The sequence below is a fragment of the Pseudophryne corroboree genome, chromosome 9 (genome assembly GCF_028390025.1).
Source record: "Pseudophryne corroboree isolate aPseCor3 chromosome 9, aPseCor3.hap2, whole genome shotgun sequence".
NCBI lineage: Eukaryota > Metazoa > Chordata > Amphibia > Anura > Myobatrachidae > Pseudophryne > Pseudophryne corroboree.
In genome coordinates, this window is record NC_086452.1 from 420660182 (window position 1) to 420676065 (window position 15884).

Consider the following 15884-nt stretch of genomic DNA (forward strand, 5'->3'; position numbering starts at 1 on the left):
AGGTCTGGACTTCAGGGACTGAAGCCAATTCTTTTTGAAAGAAAATCGACAGGGCCGAAATTTGAACCTTAATAGATCCCAATTTGAGACCCATAGACAATCCTGATTGCAGGAAATGTAGGAATCGACCCAGTTGAAATTCCTCCGTCGGAGCACTCCGATCTTCGCACCACGCAACATATTTTCGCCAAATTCGGTGATAATGTTGCACGGTTACTTCCTTCCTTGCTTTAATCAAAGTAGGAATGACTTCTTCCGGCATGCCTTTTTCCTTTAGGATCCGGCGTTCAACCGCCATGCCGTCAAACGCAGCCGCGGTAAGTCTTGAAACAGACAGGGACCCTGCTGAAGCAAGTCCCTCCTTAGAGGTAGAGGCCACGGATCTTCCGTGATCATCTCTTGAAGTTCCGGGTACCAAGTCCTTCTTGGCCAATCCGGAACCACTAGTATCGTTCTTACGCCTCTTTGCCGTATAATTCTCAATACTTTTGGTATGAGAGGCAGAGGAGGAAACACATACACCGACTGGTACACCCAAGGCGTTACCAGCGCGTCCACAGCTATTGCCTGCGGATCTCTTGACCTGGCGCAATACCTGTCCAGTTTTTTGTTGAGGCGAGACGCCATCATGTCCACCATTGGTCTTTCCCAACGGGTTACCAGCATGTGGAAGACTTCTGGATGAAGTCCCCACTCTCCCGGGTGAAGATCGTGTCTGCTGAGGAAGTCTGCTTCCCAGTTGTCCACTCCCGGGATGAACACTGCTGACAGTGCTATCACATGATTCTCTGCCCAGCGAAGAATCCTTGCAGCTTCTGCCATTGCACTCCTGCTTCTTGTGCCGCCCTGTCTGTTCACATGGGCGACTGCCGTGATGTTGTCCGACTGGATCAACACCGGTTTTCCCTGAAGCAGAGGTTCTGCCTGGCTTAGAGCATTGTATATTGCTCTTAGTTCCAGAATGTTTATGTGAAGAGACGTTTCCAGACTCGTCCATACTCCCTGGAAGTTTCTTCCTTGTGTGACTGCTCCCCAGCCTCTCAGGCTGGCGTCCGTGGTCACCAGGATCCAATCCTGTATGCCGAATCTGCGGCCCTCCAATAGATGAGGACTCTGCAACCACCACAGAAGAGACACCCTTGTCCTTGGAGACAGGGTTATCCGTAGGTGCATCTGAAGATGCGACCCTGACCATTTGTCCAACAGATCCCTTTGGAAAATTCTTGTGTGGAATCTGCCGAATGGAATTGCTTCGTAAGAAGCCACCATTTTTCCCAGGACTCTTGTGCATTGATGTACAGACACCTTTCCTGGTTTTAGGAGGTTCCTGACAAGCTCGGATAACTCCTTGGCTTTTTCCTCCGGGAGAAAAACCTTTTTCTGAACCGTGTCCAGAATCATCCCTAGGAACAGCAGCCGAGTTGTCGGCATTAACTGGGATTTTGGAATATTCAGAATCCACCCGTGCTGTTTTAGCACTTCTTGAGACAGTGCTAATCCCATCTCTAGCTGTTCTCTGGACCTTGCCCTTATTAGGAGATCGTCCAAGTATGGGATAATTAATATGCCTTTTCTTCAAAGAAGAATCATCATCTCGGCCATTACCTTTGTAAAGATCCGAGGTGCCGTGGACAATCCGAACGGCAGCGTCTGAAACTGATAGTGACAGTTTTGTACAACGAACCTGAGGTACCCCTGGTGTGAGGGGTAAATTGGAACGTGGAGATACGCATCCTTGATGTCCAAGGATACCATAAAGTCCCCCTCTTCCAGGTTCGCTATCACTGCTCTGAGTGACTCCATCTTGAACTTGAACTTCTTTATGTACAGGTTCAAGGACTTCAGATTTAGAATAGGCCTTACCGAGCCATCCGGCTTCGGTACCACAAAAAGAGTGGAATAATACCCCTTCCCTTGTTGTAGAAGAGGTACCTTGACTATCACCTGCTGAGAGTACAGCTTGTGAATGGCTTCCAAAACCGTCTCCCTTTCGGAGGGGGACGTTGGTAAAGCAGACTTCAGGAAACGGCGAGGTGGATCTGTCTCTAATTCCAACCTGTACCCTTGAGATATTATCTGCAGGATCCAGGGATCTACCTGCGAGTGAGCCCACTGCGCGCTGTAATTTTTGAGACGACCGCCCACCGTCCCCGACTCCGCTTGAGAAGCCCCAGCGTCATGCTGAGGCTTTTGTAGGAGCCGGGGAGGGCTTCTGTTCCTGGGAAGGAGCTGCGTGTTGCTGTCTCTTCCCTCGACCTCTGCCTCGTGGCAGATATGAATAGCCCTTTGCTCTCTTATTTTTAAAGGAACGAAAGGGCTGCGGTTGAAAAGTCGGTGCCTTTTTATGTTGGGGAGTGACTTGAGGTAGAAAGGTGGATTTCCCGGCTGTAGCCGTGGCCACCAAATCTGATAGACCGACTCCAAATAACTCCTCCCCTTTATACAGCAAAACTTCCATATGCCGTTTTGAATCCGCATCGCCTGTCCACTGTCGCGTCCATAAAGCTCTTCTGGCCGAAATGGACATAGCACTTACCCGTGATGCCAGTGTGCAGATATCCCTCTGTGCATCACGCATATAAAGAAATGCATCCTTTATTTGTTCTAACGACAGTAAAATATTGTCCCTGTCCAGGGTATCAATATTTTCAATCAGGGACTCTGACCAAACTACCCCAGCACTGCACATCCAGGCAGTCGCTACAGCTGGTCGTAGTATAACACCTGCATGTGTGTATATACTTTTTTGGATATTTTCCATCCTCCTATCTGATGGATCTTTAAGTGCGGCCGTCTCAGGAGAGGGTAACGCCACTTGTTTAGATAAGCGTGTTAGCGCCTTGTCCACCCTAGGAGGTGTTTCCCAGCGCTCCCTAACCTCTGGCGGGAAAGGGTATAATGCCAATAATTTCTTTGAAATTATCAGCTTTTTATCAGGGGCAACCCACGCTTCATTACACACGTCATTTAATTCTTCTGATTCAGGAAAAACTATAGGTAGTTTTTTCACACCCCACATAATACCCTGTTTAGTGGTACCTGTAGTATCAGCTAAATGTAACGCCTCCTTCATTGCCAAAATCATATAACGTGTGGCCCTACTGGAAAATACGGTTGATTCGTCACCGTCACCACTGGAGTCAGTGCCTGTGTCTGGGTCTGTGTCGACCGACTGAGGCAAAGGGCGTTTCACAGCCCCTGACGGTGTTTGAGTCGCCTGGACAGGCACTAATTGATTGTCCGGCCGCCTCATGTCGTCAAACGACTGCTTTAGCGTGTTGACACTATCCCGTAGTTCCATAAATAAAGGCATCCATTCTGGTGTCGACTCCCTAGGGGGTGACATCCTCATATTTGGCAATTGCTCCGCCTCCACACCAATATCGTCCTCATACATGTCGACACACACGTACCGACACACAGCAGACACACAGGGAATGCTCCTAACGAAGACAGGACCCACTAGCCCTTTGGGGAGACAGAGGGAGAGTTTGCCAGCACACACCAAAAGCGCTATATATATATCAGGGATAGCCTTATAATAAGTGCTCCCTTATAGCTGCTTTGTTATATCAAAATATCGCCATAAATTTGCCCCCCCCCCTCTCTGTTTTACCCTGTTTCTGTAGTGCAGTGCAGGGGAGAGACTTGGGAGCCGTCCTGACCAGCGGAGCTGTGAGAGGAAATGGCGCCGTGTGCTGAGGAGATAGGCCCCGCCCCTTTTCCGGCGGGCTCGTCTCCCGCTATTTAGTGAATCCAGGCAGGGGTTAAATATCTCCATATAGCCTCTGGGGGCTATATGTGAGGTATTTTTAGCCTTTATATAGGTTACATTTGCCTCCCAGGGCGCCCCCCCCCAGCGCCCTGCACCCTCAGTGACTGCGAGTGAAGTGTGCTGAGAGGAAAATGGCGCACAGCTGCAGTGCTGTGCGCTACCTTTAGAAGACTGCAGGAGTCTTCAGCCGCCGATTCTGGACCTCTTCTGACTTCAGCATCTGCAAGGGGGCCGGCGGCGCGGCTCCGGTGACCATCCAGGCTGTACCTGTGATCGTCCCTCTGGAGCTGATGTCCAGTAGCCAAGAAGCCAATCCATCCTGCACGCAGGTGAGTTGACTCCTTCTCCCCTCAGTCCCTCGCTGCAGTGATCCTGTTGCCAGCAGGAATCACTGTAAAATAAAAAACCTAGCTAAACTTTTTCTAAGCAGCTCTTTAGGAGAGCCACCTAGATTGCACCCTTCTCGGCCGGGCACAAAAATCTAACTGGAGTCTGGAGGGGGGTTATGGGGGGAGGAGCCAGTGCACACCACCTGATCTGGAAAAGCTTTACTTTTTGTGCCCTGTCTCCTGCGGAGCCGCTATTCCCCATGGTCCTTTCAGGAACCCCAGCATCCACTAGGACGATAGAGAAAAAAAGATTTGTGTGACCAATGGAAAGAGAGTTCCTCCTGATCTATGGATGCGTTTAACATCCTGGTTGTCGGTATGCTGGTGGTCATGTGACCGACACCAGAATCACACCACCAACATCCTGACACCGACATCCTGAAGTTATGTATCGGGGGCACTGTTAGGGTTAAGGCCAGAGTGGGGTTTTGGGTTTGGCACTTGGGTTAGCCCTAGTAGCCATCCCTGAAGGGTTAGCGGAGGGGAAACGGGGGCGGGAGGGTGTGAATAGTATCCCTCTCCCACGTCGGGATATTCAATGTTGAGATTAGATGCCAGCGTCGGTCATATGATCGCCGGCATCCCGTCCAGCGGTATATCATGCCGAACCCCTAATCTCATCTTATATGTTCCTACAGGTGAACAACATGAAGCTTACAGTAGTCACCATCTTAATGTGGATACATTTAAATGTACTATTGATTTTCTAGGATTGACTAAATATTCTCCAAACAAAAAGAAAATTTAGGCATGCTTACTTAGTTTTTTAGCTGCTTCAAGGGCTTCTGTGGCATTGTCGGCAACAAAGAATCTCTGCACCGTGACACCATTATCCGCCATCAGCTTTTTGCTCTGGTATTCCTGTAGGTTCAGCCATCTTCTCGTGGTCACCTGGGCACCCTAGAGACCAAACAGAAGACATTTAAGTGACTACATACAAAAGAAATGCCAAAATGAAGATGAGGGAGGGCTAAGCGCCACAGTACACGACCACTGAAACCTACTAACGCCAGACCGACTACATAATGTACACGTGAACATTTTCATACTACGCTAGCTACCTAAGCAAATAAATCTCCACTTAGAACAGGATGATATCCTCTCTCACATCTTCATAAAGCTCTAAGAGGGCGAAATGCGTTGACCCATGTTGTAAACTATCTGCTGCCCCAATACATACTTCAGCGGGGAACTCCAACTGTGGATAACATTCTATTTAAAACCTCTCTATGCTAGAAGAATTTATTTGGAGGTATTGACCCTAGTAGAGACATCTATCTGTGCACAGTGGACTTTGGATATTACCTATATTATACATGCTCATAATGTTGCAGTTCTATTTAAGTATTGTAATTGTAATTATGTTATTGATTTCATATGCCGTAAACAGTTTGTTACAGTAAAGCTTGGCACTTTGTTGCATCTGTGAATATTTAATTGGACTTAAGAGTTCATCAATACACCAGCTGGGTGCAACCAGGAATTTTTCTTCACCCTCCCTATTAGAGCAGGTATCTAGGAAAGTAATCCAAAGAAAGGGATTACAGTGTGGGATTTATTATCCAAAATACTTGAGACTTAGGGGTATATTCAATTGGCGTCGGATCCATTCCGACATGCATTTGTCGGAATGGATCCGACAACCCCTATTCTATCCCATCTCAAGTCGACTTTGTCAAGTCGAATTGAGATGAGGGACCCAGAGAAGGAGAGGGGGGCGAGGGGGGGAGCCGCGGGGAGACCAGCGGGGGACAGCCGCCGGCAGACGGAGGATATCAGCGCTACAGCAGCGCTGCAGAAGTAGTGTTCACTCTAGGAGTGAAAAGGGGCAGGACGCCAGACTCCGGGGGCACATGTGCGCGCGCGACGAAGCCGCGCGCGCATCTGAAACGGGGGCGCTGCCACGCAAATTAGGGGGCGTGACCACGCCTACGTCATTTTAGGGGGCGGTGCGGCCCACAGACGCTACTATAGAGAGCGTCTGTGGCCGGCGACTGCACTGTTGGGGGCGTGCCCAGCACCTCCGTCGGTGCTGGGCTTCCCCCAGCCCTCTCCCAATGCGTGAATGGATGCCGCGCGCATGCGCACGGCATCTATACACGCCGGGAGGGCAGGAAGCGGGCGGCTGTTCTAGCAGGGCGCCGCAAAAGGGGCAGGGCGGGTTTTGCCTGCTAAAAAACGGGCAGGGCGCGGCGCCCTGCTAAAACAGCCTAGAGTGAACACTAGCAGAAGGATGTCACACAGAAGCCCGACCTCACAGCAGTGTCCACCCGGCTCCAGCAAGCGTGACCTCACTTCCTGGAGCCGGGTGGACGCTGCCATGAGCGGCGCGGCTGTGTAACATCCTGCTGTAGCGCTGATCTCTCCTGGCTGCCCGCGGCTCTCCCCCATCTCCTCCTCTGGGTCCCACATCTCAGTCCGAAATTTTTTTAGTTGATCCCAGTTTTAAGCAAAACATCCTAAAAGCACATACCACTTCCCCCGCCCCTCCCCCCCCCAAAAAAACCCACCCTCCCACGCACACTGTTCCTGATGTGTACTACCCCTGATGCAGTGCTCCTCGCAGTGCCTATAGAAGGCATTTAATGAGTATGATGTTAAGGTAGGATGAGTAAGGCGGGCGTGGTGAATCACAACACCTGTCCACCCACTATACTGTCAAAGGGGGCAAGTTTCGGGAGGCCCGACTACTTTCCTGGGAGGAGTTGGGATGGGGAGAGATCCGGGCATCCCTAGAGAAGTAGTATTATTTCATGATCATTTGTTTAACGATCATGTCTGTGTGTAACAATTGCTTTCCTGTTGTTATAAGTTTCTGGTTACTGACATATCATTATGACGAAGGAATAAAAGGATCTATTCCTTTAAATGTATTTCCAGTTTCAATAACACATTTATGTAAATGGATGTTATGAAGTGGCCATTTGAATAGCAGTAACGACCAGCATTAGACATATCTGCTAAGCAATGATAGAAATCTATAAGACTAATTTCTAAGGAATTTAAAAAACACGGCCACAGTTTTATTATAAATATAGGTTCAAAGAAAATTTTAGCAAACCGTGAAATAGACTTTTCTCACCCACTTGCTCTCCGTTTTAAAAACTGTATAAGCGAGAAAGTTCCTGTAAGAAACGCAACGGAAATAAAAGAATAAAAACTGACTTTATCGACGGATCGTGAAGAATAATATTAATTGTAGGCGAGTGTACTGCAGATTGGAATACGTTCAATTTCCCGCAGAACACTCCAGTTAAAAATAAAAAATAAAAATCTTTTTTTACTATTTACTCATAAAACACTCGTCAAAACAATAAAAAAAGCAACTACTAAAAAAAAAAAATAATAATAATAAAAAGATAGCCTAAAAGTTTTATGATTGCAAATGTTCAACATTTCAACTCTATTTGTAAGGAAAGGTTGATCATAAAACCTCGCTTTAAGCCATTCCACAGCTAGAACACGTTAAATCTGAGAAGTACATCTCTTCGTTGTCACAAAAGCCTGGAGCGGAAAACAGAACATCTGTGAAGACATGGACGGCAGTGGTCTCTCCCAGCTGGCAAGATGTACCGTTAACTCTAAAGGGGGGTACTCACGGAGCGATATTCTAAGCAATCTGACTAGATTGCTTAGAATATCGGCAGGATCGCTCCGTGTGTAGCCCCCTCGGCGATAGCGATGCGCGGCCCCGCACATCGCTATCGCCGCTGCTAGATTGGCCTGCATGCAGGCCAATCTAGCGGGTCGCTCACCTCACCCGCTGGGTGAAGTGAGCGGCCCCCCCGTCTCCCCCCGCACGCTCAGCACAGATCGCGCTGTGCTGAGCGGCAGGAGAGATGTGTGCTGAGCGGTTCGCTCAGCACGCATCTCTCCTTGATCGGCCCGTGAGTACTGGGCTTTAGCCTACAGGAAAGTGCAGGTAGAACACCACGAGGACTGTGACAGACCCATCATTTCTTAACGATACTCTTATCATTCCCTATTTTCCATTCCAAAGAACTTAAAAGACAGCTAAATGCAAAAAAGCGACATTTCCATCCGTGGAGGTAAATTTAGTAGCTGAATATTACCTTCGACTGCAACACAAAGTAAAGAAGAAAAAAAGAAGATCCTGTAGATTACAGCGACTATATAAAATGCTGTACAAAGCTAATGCAACCCAAAAATCTAAAAAATTCTCCAATGCCCACCATGGATTGTTGAGTCACTTCTTGGTGATGCCTAGGTAAGATTTTCCATACAGATAGTACTTTTGTCCAATCACAACACATGGCGGATGGCAGCGGGGAGAGCACCACAGGTGATTTTGGGTTCAAAAGCCATTTTTGGCTATGCACACCAAACCTGCAGAGTGTTTTCTTCCTGCCGAGTCCAATCTTTCCAGTCCTGCATTTATGGGTGGCAAAAATAATTGCTGACAGTCTAGAACATCCGGGTCAGAGTCTCCTGATTTATGTTTCCATTCATACCAATGGTTTGCTAAAATGGGATGTTAATAATGCAGAAATTACAATATATAAAATCAGACATCATACCTTTAGTACCACAGAAATTGTTCCAAACTTTGATGCGGATTTAACGACGAGTGATATCCTCGTTATCACTTGTTACTAATCTTAAATGGTGTCCCAGCCAATCAGCTCATAGCTGTCATTTCTTTGAAAAATTACAGTTAGGAGCCGACTGGTTGGAGCAGCATTTAAGATTAGTAACGAGTGATAACTAGAATATCACTCTTTGCAAATCAGCCCCTATGAATGGTGATTTACGTGCAGACAATAAATACCACATTTACCACACAATTGGGCAGATATATTAAGCCTGGGGAAATGATAAAGCAGTTATAAGTGGGAAAATGATAAAGCACCAGCCAATCAACTTCTAACTGTAAATTTACATACTAGAGCTGATTGGCTGGTGTGTTATAACCTTGCACTTATCACTGCTTTATCACTTCTCCAGGCTTAATAATTCTGCCCCAATGTAACTGAACAACACCTAAAAATTTCTTTAGAGATCAACGCAATCACTTTACTATAGTAAAGGTCATTGCCTAATATAGTTTAATAGATGAAGTCTTGCTCATTACCATTTTTATAAGAACAAATACTCTTACCCCATCGTCTTGGTTTTTAATCAACAGCAGGGCTATCTGCTAATATGAAAAGTAATACAATGAAATACTGTAGTTTTACCCTGTGTGGTATCATATTGTTGTTATTATTGTATATTCAAATGTGTCACTGTAATGTAAATGCAAATGACCATTCTAGCTACTGTTAAAGTGCACCTTCAAAAATCAAGGCAGTCATTTTGGCAGCTGAGCCAACCACACGAAAATGGCTACGGAAGCGTTTTTGCTATGAGTGCTAGCTGAGCTCACAAAATGGCCACCAACATTGATGTATAGGTCCACCTTAATGTCCAGCAAATAGGACCTGTACCACCAGGGAGTCTGTGCTTTTGGCTTTTCAGATAACTCAACACACCATGAGATGGGTGTAATCCTTTAACCAACACAGGGCTGGATACAAAAAGATTGTTCATTTGGTTGATTTGTCCAAAGAAAACTGCACCATGTGTGGCAATCAGTAAATGCCAGAGCCAATTTTCAAAATGGGTTCAGTATGATTTATCGAAGGACACAATACCGACGGTCATACTCCCAACAGCCACTGACCAACAGTCAAAATACCGGCACGATCATTCATTATGCCGACATGTTCAAAATGCCAACATTTAAAATGCTGACATGTCAAAATACTGACATGAGTTTATCCGGGGGGGGGGGGGGGGGGGTTGTCAATGTCGACATAGGTCAACATATATGGACAATGTTTAAGTGTAACGCATCCCCTCGCATGGCTCGCTGCACTCTAAACACTATTATATTCCCCCTCCAGGTCCACTGGGATGGTAAAGTATGACAAGTCTGTTTTTGGTGGAAAATGCCTTAAAAACGCATGTCCGCATTTTGACATGTCGGCATTTCAAATGTTGGTATTCTGACTATGTCGGCATTTTGTACATGTCGGCATAATTAATGTCAGCATTTTGAGAGTGTCGTTACTGTGTCTGTCAGTAAATCAACTTCTACCCTACATAATAACAGTTTTTATTTTGAGGCAAAATGCCCATCGCGTTCAACCTGTATTTTGTATTAAGTTGAGTTGAATTAACTGTACTTGCTGAAGAATGTTTTTATGACAACTACAAATCATGTTACACCCGGATTAACAACGTCAATATTTTAAATGTTGTAACCTTGGATATCCTTTTCAATTAGAAATTCATCCAATCCCCTTTTAAATGAATTCACAGAGTCCACCATTACCACCTTCCCTGGCAAGAAATTTCAAATCTTTATTGCCCTAACAGTGAAGAACCCTTTCCTACGTTGCGTACGGAATTTTCTCTCCTCCAGCCTCAGCGAGTGCCCACGTGTCCTAAACAGAGTTCTTTTAATAACTAATTCCTCTGATAACTCTTTGTAGTGCCCCTTTACATATTTGAAGACATTAATAATGTCTCCTCTTAGCCGCCTCTTTTCCAGTGTATACATGTTCAACCTAGTAAGCCTTTCCTCGTAATCCAGTCCCTCTAGCCAAGGGGTGGGGAACCTCCGGCCCGCAGGCCGTATAAGGCCCGCGAAGCTGTTTGCTCCGGCCCACCTGCTTCTCCCAGTGAGACACGCCGCCGCTCAGTCCGGCGGCAGCGCGTCTCAGCTGTCAGTGTCACGACAGGGAGGAGAGCGCGGCGGCGGCGTGTAGAACTTGAAACCAGCCGCCGGTTCGTGAGCCAATCAGAGCTCGCGGACCGGCAGCCAATCAGGGGCCGCGGCTGCCGGGCCGCGAGCTCTGATTGGCTCTCGAACCGGCGGCTGGTTTCAAGTCCTACACGCCGCCGCCCAACATAGCCGCGCTCTCCTCCGTGTCCCGCCGAAAGGAGCGGTAAGTAGCACGGAAGGGGGGGGGGGCACTGTGGGGGCATCTGTATACCTGGCACTGTGGGGGGCATTTGTATACCTGGCACTGTGGGGGGCATTTGTATACCTGGCACTGTGGGGGGCATCTGTATACCTGGCACTGTGGGGGGCATCTGTATACCTGGCACTGTGGGGGGCATCTGTATAACTGGCACTGTGGGGGCATCTGTATACCTGGCACTGTGGGGTCATCTGTATACCTGGCACTGTGGGGGCATTTGTATACCTGGCACTGTGGGGGCATCTGTATACCTGGCACTGTGAGGGGCATTTGTACACCTGGCACTGTGAGGGGCATCTGTATACCTGGCACTGTGGGGGCATCTGTATAACTGGCACTGTGGGGGCATCTGTATACCTGGCACTGTGGGGTCATCTGTATACCTGGCACTGTGGGGGTATTTGTATACCTGGCACTGTGGGGGCATCTGTATACCTGGCACTGTGGGGGGGCATCTGTATACCTGGCACTGTGGGGGGGCATCTGTATACCTGGCACTGTGGGGGCATCTGTATACCTGGCACTGTGGGGACATCTGTATACCTGGCACTGTGGGGACATCTGTATACCTGGCACTGTGGGGACATCTGTATACCTGGCACTGTGAGGGGCATTTGTACACCTGGCACTGTGAGGGGCATTTGTATACCTGGCACTATGAGGGGCATCTGTATACCTGGCACTGTGGGGGCATCTGTACACCTGGCACTGTGAGGAGCATTTGTACACCTGGCACTGTGAGGGGCATTTGTATACTTGGCACTGTGGGGGCATTTGTATACCTGGCACTGTGAGGGGCATTTGTATACCTGACACTGTGGGGGCATATGTGTATCACGTCCCATTTTAACTGGCCACACCCATTTTTTGGCGCACACAGTACCTCTATGGGGCAGACCTGCTGGGGGGCAGGGTCATTTTTTAAGTTGAGAATTTTTGTATGGCCCCCGAAGGATTTTATAAATATCCAAATGGCCCTCGGTAGAAAAAAGGTTCCCCACCCCTGCTCTAGCCCTTTAATCAATTTAGTAGCTTGCCTTTGAACCCTTTCGAGTTCACCGATATCTTTTATATACAGTGGTGCCCAAAACTGAACACAATATTCCAGGTGCGGATGTACCAATGATTTGTACAGCGGCAGAATTACATCCTCGTCCCTTGTCTCAATTCCCCATTTTATGCATGCAAGCACCTTACTTGCCTTCTTTGCTGCACTTTGACATTGTATACGGTTATTAAGTTTATTGTCAATGAGTAGCCACAAATCTTTTTCCAAAACTGTTACCCCTAGACTTTCCACGTTTAATATGCAGGATGCAAGTTTGTTTTTAGTCCCGAAATGCATAACCTTGCACTTTTCTATATTGAACCTCATTCTCCATTTAGACGCCCAGATTTCAAGTTTATATAAGTCATTCTGCAGAGTCTCCACATCTATTTCTGACTTAATTACCCTACAAAGTTTAGTATCATCTGCAAAGATTGACACTGTGCTTTCCAGGTCTATTTCTAGGTCATTGATAAATACAGTCAGATCCATAAATATTGGGAGATCGACACAATTCTCATATTTTGGGCTCTATACACCACCACAACAGATTTGAAATGAAACAAACAAGATGTGCTTTAACTGCAGACTTTCCACTTTAATTTGAGGGTATTTACATCCAAATCAGGTGAACGGTGTAGGAATTGCAACGGTTTCTATATGTGCCTCCCACATTTTAAGGGACCAAAAGCAATGGGACAAACTAAACAATCCTAAATCAAACTTTCCCTTTTTAATACTTTGTTGCAAATCCTTTGCAGTCAATTACAGCCTGAAGTCTGGAACGCATAGACATCACCAGACGCTGGGATTCATCCCTGGTGATGCTCTGCCAGGCCTCTACTGCAAATGTCTTCAGTTTCTGCTTGTTCTTGGGGCATTTTCCCTTCAGTTTTGTCTTCATCAAGTGAAATGCATGCTCAATAGGATTCAGGTCAGGTGATTGACTTGGCTATTGCATAACATTCCACTTATTTGCCTTAAAAAACTCTTTGGTTGCTTTCGCAGTATGCTTCGGGTCATTGTCCATATGCACTGTGAAGCGCCGTCCAATGAGTTCTGAAGCATTTGACTGAATATGAGCAGATAATATTGCCCGAAACACTTCAGAATTCCTCCTGCTGCTTTTGTCAGCAGTCACATTATCAATAAATACAAGGGAACCAATTCCATTGGCAGCCATGCATGTCCACGCCATGACGCTGCCACCACCATGCTTCACTGATGAGGTGGTATGTTTTGGATCATGAGCAGTTCCTTTCCTTCTCCATAATCTTTTCTTCCCATCACTCTGGTACAAGTTGATCTTTGTCTCATCTGTCCATCGGATGTTGTTCCAGAACTGTAAAGGCTTTTTTAGATGTTGTTTGGCAAACTCTAATCTGGACTTCCTGTTTTTGTGGCTCACCAAAGGTTTACATCTTGTGGTGAACCCTCGATATTCACTCTTGTGAAGTCTTCTCTTGATTGTTGACTTTGACACATATACACTAACCTCCTGGAGAGTGTTCTTGATCTGGGCAACTGTTGTGAAGGGGTTTTTCTTCACCAGGAAAATAATTATTCTGTCATCCACCACAGTTGTCTTCCGGGTCTTTTGGTGTTGCTGAGTTCTCCGTTGCGTTCTTTCTTTTTAAGAATGTTACAAACAGTTTATTTGGCCACACCTAATGTTTTTGCTTTCTTTCTGATGAGTTTGTTTTGATTTTTCAGCCTAATGATGTTGTCCAGCCAGTTACTTATCCATGTACAAACAGTTTTTCCTAGGCCAAGCTCTTTTAATTTGATGATTAGTCTCATGTGAGGCACTGTATCGAAGGCTTTTGCAAAATCTAAGTAGACCACATCCACTGCTTTTCCTTGGTCAAGATTGTCACTCACTTCCTCGTGGAAGTTAACTAAGTTAGTTTGACATGATCTGTCCCTCACAAACCCATGCTGGTTCTTGCTAATAATCTTAGCGGTCTACAAATACTCCTGTATGCTATCCCTTAGAATTTCTATCAATATTTTCCCCACTATAGATGTCCAACTAACCGGCCTGTAGTTACCCGGATGATTTTTAGATCCCTTTTTAAATAATGGCACTACCTCTGCTATACACCAATCCTTCGGTACCATGCCAGATCTAATTGTACTATTGAAAATCAAGTATAGGGGTCTTGCTAGTTGTGATAAGCTCCCATAAGAACCCTCGGATGAAGTCCGTCCGGGCCAGGTGATTTATTAATCTTTATTTTGCATAATCTCTCCCTGACTACTTCTGCACTTAAACAAGTATCTAACCACGAATCCTTACTGTCACTTTCGCTATGCACTACTCCCACCATCAGTTCTTCTCTGGTGAACACTGTTGAAAAATATTTGTTCAGTATTTCTGATTTTGATTCATCATCATTTAACAATACTCCAAATTCATCTTTTAATGGACCTATGTTCTCCTTTTTGAACCTTTTACTGTTTATGTATTTTAAAAAACTTTAGAATTGGTTTTACTCTATATAGCAATTTGCTTTTCGTTTTCAATTTTAGCTGCTCTTATTGCATTTTTGCATCTTTATTGCATTCCTTATAGTACTGTAATGAATCCTCCTTTTCATTTTGTTAGTTTAGTGGTTCTCAAACTCGGTCCTCAGGACACCAAATAGTTCATGTTGTCCAAGTCACCTAGGAGGCCACAGGTGTGCTCATTACTCAATTACCATTTGTAGAGTTTGAGAACCTACTGTATGGAGGGTATTCAATGCTTGTCGGATCCAATGCAGTATTCAATGAGCATTGACATTATCGGAAACAGGCCAAAACTTGTCAGATTTGGCCGCGGAATCCGACAAAACACGTGGATCCGCAGCTAATCCGCGAATCCACGTGTTTTCCGACAAGTAGGAATTGCGGACTTGTCTGAAAAAAAGCAGCCCGATTGAATAGGTCGGAACCCCTTCCGACCTAAAAAAGTCATAAACTGCCGTCTTTCTGCTAAAACATCAGTTTCCGACTTCAACTGAATACCCCCTTATGTGTTAGTTAGAAGCAGCCAGTCAATTCCATTGCATGGTGTGGAGTTTTGTCATTGCGGTGTAACCAAATCAGTAGTTTATATATTTAATCAAAAACAGATTAATGCTGCATTGCATACTGGTTTTTATGGGAACTGGGCATGATTAACAAGTTCACAAACAAGCCCAAAGTCAAGTTTTATGATTATTAGCTGTAATTGTGTATTTAGAGACTTGGTTCCCATTCAAATCAGTAATTCACCCTTGTTTTGACAGCATGTGTTGTTACGCTACACACAAAAACAGCAATAAGAACAAACTGTGTCCTAACATAACTAACATGACCAAGAACTGCAATATCACAGCCAACTCCTAACACTATCCAGCAGAGTCTGGCAATAACAGGAATGTACTCACTCGCCCACAGGACTGAGAAACTATAATGGGATTTTCTGGGGGTTCCAAAAGCTTAGGATGTTCTACAGAAAGGTTATTAATTCACTGTGCAACCGGCCAACTCCAAAATAAGTCACCACTGAAGAACTATTATCACTGTGGCCGGGGGTCTGAACAAAAACAGATTTGATCCCACTGGTAGCTATGAAACTGGAGAGTCCGCAAATGGAGGCGGTTAAACTCCTTTCCACTACCTGGTACTATGGGGTTAAAGTGAGGGGGAACGAGGTG

General features: G+C 46.0%; 1 protein-coding gene across 1 annotated transcript in view; it reads right to left on the reverse strand.

Moving 5' to 3' along the window:
• Positions 1-15884, reverse strand: part of SUCLG2 (succinate-CoA ligase GDP-forming subunit beta) — a 475764-nt gene that overhangs the window by 367043 nt on the left and 92837 nt on the right. Inside the window, exon 2 of the mRNA XM_063940931.1 lies at positions 4923-5064. Coding sequence (XP_063797001.1) covers positions 4923-5064 — 142 coding nt within the window. The remainder of the gene's footprint in view (positions 1-4922; positions 5065-15884) is intronic.